This window comes from Carlito syrichta, unplaced genomic scaffold (assembly GCF_000164805.1).
Source record: "Carlito syrichta isolate Samal-C Ts95f unplaced genomic scaffold, Tarsius_syrichta-2.0.1 Scaffold311868, whole genome shotgun sequence".
NCBI classification, from domain to species: Eukaryota; Metazoa; Chordata; class Mammalia; order Primates; family Tarsiidae; genus Carlito; species Carlito syrichta.
In genome coordinates, this window is record NW_007255964.1 from 31431 (window position 1) to 39216 (window position 7786).

Below are 7786 nucleotides of genomic sequence, written 5' to 3' on the forward strand. Positions count from 1 at the left end.
AAAAAAAAAAAAAAGAGAGAGAGAGAGGGAGAGACTGAGCGCAGGCAGGGCCTGGGGGTGTAGGGCGCAGCGATTGCACAGAAAGCCAGTTTCTTTGCGCCGGGAACGCGGCTCATTTCATTAGATCTTTATTTTGCATTATTTTAGTTCGTTTCGGCTTCCTTCTCAAAGGGCGTTTACTTAGGAGAACAGCTCGACTCCAGCTTTCCGGGGGCAATATGAGCCTGACCCCACCGAGCACGCCTGCAAATATGCCCCCCACCCTTTCTCTGGGTTATGAAGGCCCCCCTCTGCGCGCTCGGGAAGGGCCGGAAGACACGCGCGTGCACAGGGAGGGCTTTGCGTGTGTGTACCCCGTGGCACCGGAGGCTATGGTCAGGTTATATCTGCTCACACATGTAAGATCGCACACCCCGCCTGGGCTCCTGGGTCCGAGTTTCCACGCGCGCATGCCTATCCCGGGGGCGAGACTGGCGGTTGAGGCTGGCGGTTGCCCTCATAGGTCATGAGAGAGTGGGGGCCCGCGGGAGCCAGGACGCGGGAACAAGTTGGCTGGCAACGTGTGTATCCGTACGCGGCGGAAACACGTGTGCCAGGGTAGGCCTCTGCCCGGGAGACCCCTACTCCCACCACCCCCAAGTTCAGCTCCGGAGTCTCAGAGGCCTGGGGGCTTCCTGAATCCGGTGTGAATCAGGGGCACGGTTCGGAGAGCCGGGGCTCCGAAGCAGCTCTTCAGTGAGGCCTCCTCAGGCTGCAAGAGGAGGGGCACAGTGGCGAGTCAAAGATCCGGCTGTTTTTTTGCCCCCTCAACCAAGACCACTCTGACCGCCCTTGGCGTCTCAGCCAATCCCGGATCCTCTGGGCACAAGCCCCACCCTCCTGTAGAGCTCCACACACACAACGCTAGGCCACGCCCCTAGACAATTGCATAGGACCCCGCCCCCTCACTCCAAGCCCCGCCCCAGGTAATAAACCCCCAAGTTCCGCCCCTGAGGCCACGCCTCTCCTCCAGCAGTGCCCGCCCCTCTGCGCCCTGCCCCCGGGCAGAAGCCCCGCCCAGTACCTGGTGTAGGGGGGCGGAGGTGCGTCGTGCACCCCAGAGGCTGCCAGCGCCTGCTCGTAGGTGGGGAGACCTGGAGGCGGGGGTGGAAGCGGGGGTGTCGGTGGGCCCAGAGGGCTTAAGGAATCCAGAGGGCTGAGGAGCCCGGACCTGGGGACAGAAAAGATGCAGTTAGCAGGGGAAATTTACAGGAGAGACTTGGAAGAGAGAGAGGACCTAGGAGATAGAGCCTCTGAAGATGGTGGCATGGGGACAGGGGTAGAAGGGAGTTGGAGCCAAGAAAAGACGGATCACCTTCAGCCTAGCCTTACACACACAAAAGCACCTCAAAATGACAGGCAGACACAGGAATCAACAACCACACAGACACTCTCATTCACAGACACACACGTGTACCAGATATAGGCAGAGCAATGGAGAAACAGAGCCCTGCGGACAGGCAGGCAGACACGCACAGAAACAGACAGAATTCAGTCAATCCATACAGACAGGAACACAACCCAGAGGTACTCGAGTCACAATTTGCCCCGATCCACTCTTAGAATTAACTCATCCTAAACTGCGCTCCGCCTGACCCCACTATACTTCCAAGACTGACACTCATATACTCAGATCCTGCCAGTGAGAAAGTCACACCTAGACAACTCATACAGACACAAACACATGCTTCATCCCACAGCCATGGAAACTGACATACCACAGACACCCCTAGACCACAGGCTACACAGTAACCACCTCAGCTGATACAATATCTAGAGTGATCATCTCACAGAAACTTGGTACCACAAAGACAAGTAGTGCCAAGTGTTGACAGAGCACCCACTGCGTACCAGGTACTGAGGATCTAGACAGACAGACATGCCACAACCAGACACAAACGAGCTCACAGACTCTTTCCACATGACTTCCCCCAATCTGGAGCCCACCTTCTTAGGTCGACCCTTACTCCCTCCCCTGCTCTCCACCTCCATCTCCTCCTCCCTGAAGCCCCCTTACTCTTGGGGACAGGGCTGCTGGCCGCGGCGTTGTCGTCGTCGCCAATGCAGATACCAAAAGGCTCCCAGGCCAGCCAGGACAATGAGCAGGATGCCAGATGTCAGTCCCACTGCCAGTCCTGCCACATCCACTCTTCCACGCCCTGTTAGGGGTGGGAAAGAAGCTACCGTCTCAGGAGCTGCCACCCACCCCAACATCAAAGTTCCTTCCACCTGACCAGGTGTGGTGGGTCACACCGTATTCCCAGCACTTTGGGAGGCAGAAGTGAGAGGACTGCCTGAGCCCAGGGGTTCAAGAGCAGCCTGGGCAACTTGGCGAGACCTCATCTCTATAATAAATCAAAAAATTAGCCGGATGTGGTGGTGAGTACCTGTAGTTCCAGCTACTTGGAAGGTTGAGGCAGAAGGCTTGCCTGAGCCCAGCAGGTTGAGCCTGTAATAGCCATGAGCATGCCACTGCACTGCAGCCTAAGCGACAGAGTGAGACTCCAACTCCAAAAACAAAAAAAAATTATTCATCGTGTATCTAAAATTCGCATTTAACTGGGGGAGGGGGGAGATTCCTGTATTTCCTCTGGCAACTCTAGTATGTTAACCCCCCCTTTTTTATAGTTGGAGTCTCACTCTGACCCCCAGGCTGGAGGGCAGTGGCATGCTCACAGCCACCGCAGCCTCGACCTGCTGGGTTCAGGTGATCCTTCTGCCTCAGCCTTCCAAGTAGCTGAACCTACAGGCGTGCGCCACCACATCCTGCTAATTTTTTGGTTTATTGTAGAGATGAAGTCTTGCCATGTTTCTCAGGCTGGTCTCAAACCCGAACTCAGGCAATCCTCTTGCCTCTGCCTCCCAAAGTGCTGGGATTATAGGCGTGAGTCACCGTGCCCAGCACATGTAGCCCCTTTGAGCAACCAGGCCACGGAATGGCAAGGCCTCAACTCTGAAGGAAGAGCAGAATCCACAGGACAGCTTGTGAATTTACCAGAAGGCTAGGAAACATTCACTTAACAGTAGAGGAATTTAGGGACCCCCCCCCACTCCCGCCAAATAACTAGGTGTCTAGAACTCATGCAAATCTGTTGCTAAGGTGCAGCCCCCTTTGGGCAACCCAAGGACTTGTGCCTAAGGACAAGGGGCCCAGGGAGATCTCAGGCTTTGGGATGAGTTGCTACTCTTGCTGACGGGGAAACTTCCTTTGGCCCTGGATAGGCAAGCTCTCCTCAAACCGTGAACCCCAGGCTTTTGAGCCCCCTTAGCAAAAAGCTGCACTGAGAAGGCAGGTCCTCCAGATTCAGACATGTATCAGGTGGAGCGGAGGAACCACTGGGCCTGCTAGGCCTGTGGTGAATGCGTTACCCCCCTTAGCAACCAGGCTCCAATGTGAGGACTCCAGCCCAGACCTGGGGTCCGTTGCTAAGGTGCATCTACCCCTAGCAACCAGGCCACAAGGGGGAGGGGCATCTAGTGCCTGGAGGGTGGTCTTCCAGTGGGCAGGAGGCCTTTGGTCCTGGAGCCTGGCTAGGTGTGGTTGCTAGGGAGAAGGCCTCCTTAGCAACCAGACAGCTGCTGGGATGGGGCTGTGGGGGAGGGGAAGCCATCCAGGTACTGCTTCAGGCTTCCTTGGTCTGGGCTGGCTGGGCCCCGTTGCTAAGGAGCAGCCCCCCTTAGCAACAAGGCTGCCTCCAAGATGGGGCCTTAGAGGAAGAGTTGCTGGGGACAAACTGGGCAGGTGAGGATGGCGAGGCTTCCTCCCTCGTCCCCGATGCTAGGGAGCAGCCTCTCCTCCCCAACCCCCAGCAACCAAACTGCAAGGGACTGGAGCTCTGGACTCAGAAAAAGGCTCAGGTGGGCCTGCCCCTCTGAGCCTAAGGCCTGATAGGGCCCTTCCCTCCACCCACACTTCCCCCTTCCTGGGGACAAGAAACCTCTACCCAATGAGATGTGGTGGGGTTGGGCACTGTGGCCCATGCCTGTAATCCCAGCATTTTGGAAGGCAGAGGTGGGAGGATCACATGAGCCCAATAGTTCAAGACCAGCCCAGACAATATAGCGAGACCCCCATCTCTACAAAAAATGAAAAAATCAACTAGGCATGGTGGTGCATGCCTGTAGTACCAGCTACTCAGGAGGCTGAAGTAGAAGGATCTCCTGAGTCCAGAAGTTAGAGGCTGCAATGAGCCGTGATCATGCCACTGCACTCCAGTCTGGGCGACAGAGTGAGACTCCAACTTAAAAAAAAAAAAAAGTTAAAAATAAATTATCCAGGAGTGGTGTCGCACGCCTGTAATCCCAGCTAATTGGAAGACAGGCAGAAGGATCACCTGAGCCCAGGAATTCGAGACTGTGGTGAGCTGTGATCGCACCACTGCACTCCAGCCTGGATGACAGAGTAAGACCCTGACTCAAAAAACAAAAAATAAAATAAGCCAGGCACAGTGGCTCACACCTGTAATCCCAGCACTTTGGGCGGCAGAGGCCAGAGGCTTGCCTGAGCCCATGGGCTCAAGACCAGCCCAGACAACATGGTGAGACCTCTTCTTTACAATTAAAAAAAAAAAAAAAAAAAATTAGCCAATGTGGTGGCACAAACCTGTAGTTTCAGCGACTTGGAAGGCTAAGGCAGAAAGATCGCCTGAGCCCAGCAGGTTGAGGCTTCAGTGGCTGTGAGTGTGCCACTGCCCTCCAGCCTAGGCGACAGAGTGAGACTTTGACTCAAAATAAATAAATAAATAAATGAAAAATAAAATAAGCTGTGGTGGGTTCCTCGGGGGCTTTAGTCTCAAGGAAGGGGAGTCCTTTAACAGTCATATTCAGGGAGAATAGAATTGGGGGGCCTAATTTGGGGTGGGGGATGTTGGCTTGGTCTCCACGGGAAGAGGTTGCCTTAGCCGCACAAAACAAGAGGGTGTCGACCCCCACTCACCTGCTTTGCCATTGTAGATGTAGGTTTCCCAGAAGTGCTCCTTGGAGGGCCGGAATGGGAGGGAAGCGGGAAAGTGGCAGTTCAGTTGGGAGCTTCACACTCCCCAAACAGCATCCCCTATCAATTTCTCAGACATCAAGGAGGTGGGAGTTGAAGGCCAGGACCCCCACGGCCTGGAGAGACAGAGGCCCCCAGACTCTGCCGGGGTTCCAAGGCCCTCACCGTCAGAGCTTTGTCCTCAAAGACCTCCCTCGCCTCTTCCCAGGAACACCTCTCCTCGTGACACTCCCGTTCCAGGTTCCCTGGTGTGAGCAGCTCCAGGTCCCAGTGATTGGCTCTTGGAATCCGAGGACGGCCACGCAGGAAGCTCTGGGCCTCCGGGAAGCCCAGGAAGACTTCTGGGCCCAAAGACATGAGAGAGAAAAATGCAGGGTTCCTATGGCTGGGGTCTTATGGGGATGGAGCACTGTAGGGTTCTGGGGTGGAGGGGGCTGGGAATCCAGATTCCTGGGGGAGGCGGAGACTAGAAGCAGGTTCCTGCTGGGCGCAGTGGCTCACACTTATAATCCCAGCACTTTGGGAGGCAGAGGTGAGAGGATTGCCTGAGCTCAGGAGTTCGAGACCAGCTTGAGCAACATGGCGAGACCTCGTCTCTACAACAGATTTTTTAAAAAATCAGCTTGGTGTGGTGGCGCATGCCTATGGTTCCAGCTACTTGGAAGGCTGAGGCGAAGGATTGCCTGAACCCAGCAGGTGGAGGCTGCAGTGGCCATGAGTGTGCCACTGCACTCCAGCCTGGGTGACAGAGTGAGACTCCGACTCAAACAAAAAAAGAAGAATTAGGTTTCCTGAGCCAGGGGATGGCAGAGGTCATCTGTCTGGACACAGATGCCGCCCCCAAACACTCACCTTGGTCTTGCTCCCCACTGGGTGAAGTATCCAGGCAGGTGGACAATCCCAGGTATAGCAGCAGCAGAGAGGGGTGGCCCCTCATATTTTGTGGACACCTGGAACCAGGTGTGGCATAGATGGTGATGTCTCAGCCCCGGGGAAGGAGGCAAAGTCTCCCTGATCGGACTCTGGTCCGTGAATGACAGAAAGAGCAGATACCTTCATACCCTGTATTCTGTGCCAGCCACTGTTGACCTATATTGACTCAGTTTGCTTTTCACAGCAGTCCTACTATTATCCCCATTTTATAGATGAGGAAACTGAGACACAGAGAGGTAAAGTAGCCTGCCCAGGCTCATGTAGTTTGCAAGTGTCAGAGCCGGGACTGGAGTGAAGGGAGTGAATCTCCAGAGAGGAGAGCCGGAGCAGGGAGCTTGTCTTTTTTTCCACTGTGTCTGTAGCACCTTACACAGTTTTTGGCACATAGTAGGTGCTCGTAAGCATGTCCACTGGTAATCAAGATTACGTCCTTCCTTGGCAACTTCCACCTACGCCTCTCTCTGTGCTCATTGCCACATCCACCCACAAACAACAAATATTACAGGAGAGGCCGGGGCAGGGTCCACAGACATGAGGGACAGGGGCCCTGGGCTGCTGGACCTAGGGACCCCAAATCCTGGGTCTCAGAGGGGCTGGAAGCCAGGACGCCTGGGTCCCCAAGCCAGGCTCTGCCTCCAGGGACATTCACTTACCTGCCTGCCCAGGCCTGTGAGCACTGCCCTCTCCTCTTTAATCGGGCCTCCCCGGCCAGCTGCAGCCAGCTGTGAAGGGGGGCAGGGAAGAGGGGAGGGGAGAGGGAGGAGGAGTGCCCCACTCCTTGAAACCAGGCCCGATCCCGGTTTCTGGCTGAGGGGCGGGGCTTGCGATTACCTGCCCTGGGCGGGACTCAGGTAAGGGACAAAGTATTTAAAGGGACATTAGAAAAAAGGGCTTAAAGGCCAGAGCCCCAGAGGGAAGCCAGGTTCTCTGGCACCGTGGGGCCCTTAGGGGATTGGATTTCGGCCTCCTCCTTCCTCACGCCCCCTACACGGTCCGTCTTTCCCCCGGGAACTCGCTTGGCCGAGCTAGGGAAATAAAAGTCTGGGTCTCTTAAATGTCTAGAAACTGGCGGGAATAGTATGCCTTAGACTCTGGGATAGCTGGACAGTGCCCTAGTAAACCTCTGTCTCCTGAGGGTGACTTGAACAGCTTTGACTTCCAATTTCTCAACTGCTCTGTCTGTAAAATGGGAACAGAGTTGCGCCTTCTCAATTGCCTGTTAAGATTCAGCAAGAAAAGCGGATGATATATTGGGGAAGTAGGCTTTTCAATCTCTGGAGGAAGCGGTTATTCCTTAAACTCGGACTTGGAGAGACTCAACGCCTGGGAATCAAGCGGGAAACCGACGGCCCTAGGAAATGCCTCGTACATAGTGAGCGTTCCCCATAGTCATGCCAGTTTCAATAACCGGAACCTTCGAGTTGACATTCGCGTTTCCGGAGGGAGAAAGAGAAGAAGAGAGGACTTACCGAGCCAGGAGAGGCACCTCCGCAGCTAGGGGCAGCTGTGCTTCCGGTATCTTCTGCCGGGCGGAAGTAAGCGGAGCGGAGGAGGAAAACAGTGCTCCTTTCCGGTGTTCGGACACAGTTGAAGAAGAGACCAGGGAAGGGGGAGTCGTTTGTGAGGTGAGTTCCAGACGCTGGAGGAATGGTGTTGCAGGGATCGCTTTCCCGCGAGCTGGAGGTCTGGGCGCCTGAGGGAGACGGGAGCAAGGATCCGGGTTCTCGACTCTCTGTCAGTCATCAACGGAGCTCTCGGGGCGCCCCGAGTTTGAAGCCGAACTACATCTCCCAGCATCCCCTGGAGGGGCAGCCGTCCGTC

General features: G+C 55.4%; 2 protein-coding genes across 2 annotated transcripts in view; one reads left to right on the forward strand and one right to left on the reverse strand.

Moving 5' to 3' along the window:
• Positions 1-591: 591 nt before the first annotated feature.
• On the reverse strand, positions 592-7458 carry PRRG2 (proline rich and Gla domain 2). Its single transcript, XM_008069221.1, has 8 exons — positions 7398-7458; positions 6623-6687; positions 5885-5982; positions 5198-5373; positions 4976-5015; positions 2057-2198; positions 1064-1210; positions 592-751 (listed from the first exon to the last, which is right to left on the reverse strand). The coding sequence occupies exons 3-8, from the start codon at positions 5967-5969 to the stop codon at positions 733-735; spliced, it is 609 nt and encodes a 202-aa protein (XP_008067412.1). The 5' UTR covers positions 5970-5982; positions 6623-6687; positions 7398-7458; the 3' UTR covers positions 592-732.
• A 74-nt stretch (positions 7459-7532) lies between these two features.
• NOSIP (nitric oxide synthase interacting protein) overlaps positions 7533-7786 on the forward strand; it is a 23449-nt gene continuing 23195 nt past the window's right edge. Inside the window, exon 1 of the mRNA XM_021718158.1 lies at positions 7533-7590. The gene's annotated coding sequence lies outside the window, so the exon portion shown is untranslated. The remainder of the gene's footprint in view (positions 7591-7786) is intronic.

What these genes read in the sequence shown, in the direction of transcription:
- PRRG2 (XM_008069221.1), bottom strand. Translation starts at nt 5,969, where the DNA reads ATGAGGGGCCACCCCTCTCTGCTGCTGCTATACCTGGGATTGTCCACC. An exon ending in CATCTACAATGGCAAAGCAG is followed by an intron (nt 2,199 to 4,975) that starts GTGAGTGGGGGT and finishes CACCCCTAACAG; the next exon opens with GGCGTGGAAGAGTGGATGTG. An exon ending in CAGCAGCCCTGTCCCCAAGA is followed by an intron (nt 1,211 to 2,056) that starts GTAAGGGGGCTT and finishes TTCTGTCCCCAG; the next exon opens with GTCCGGGCTCCTCAGCCCTC.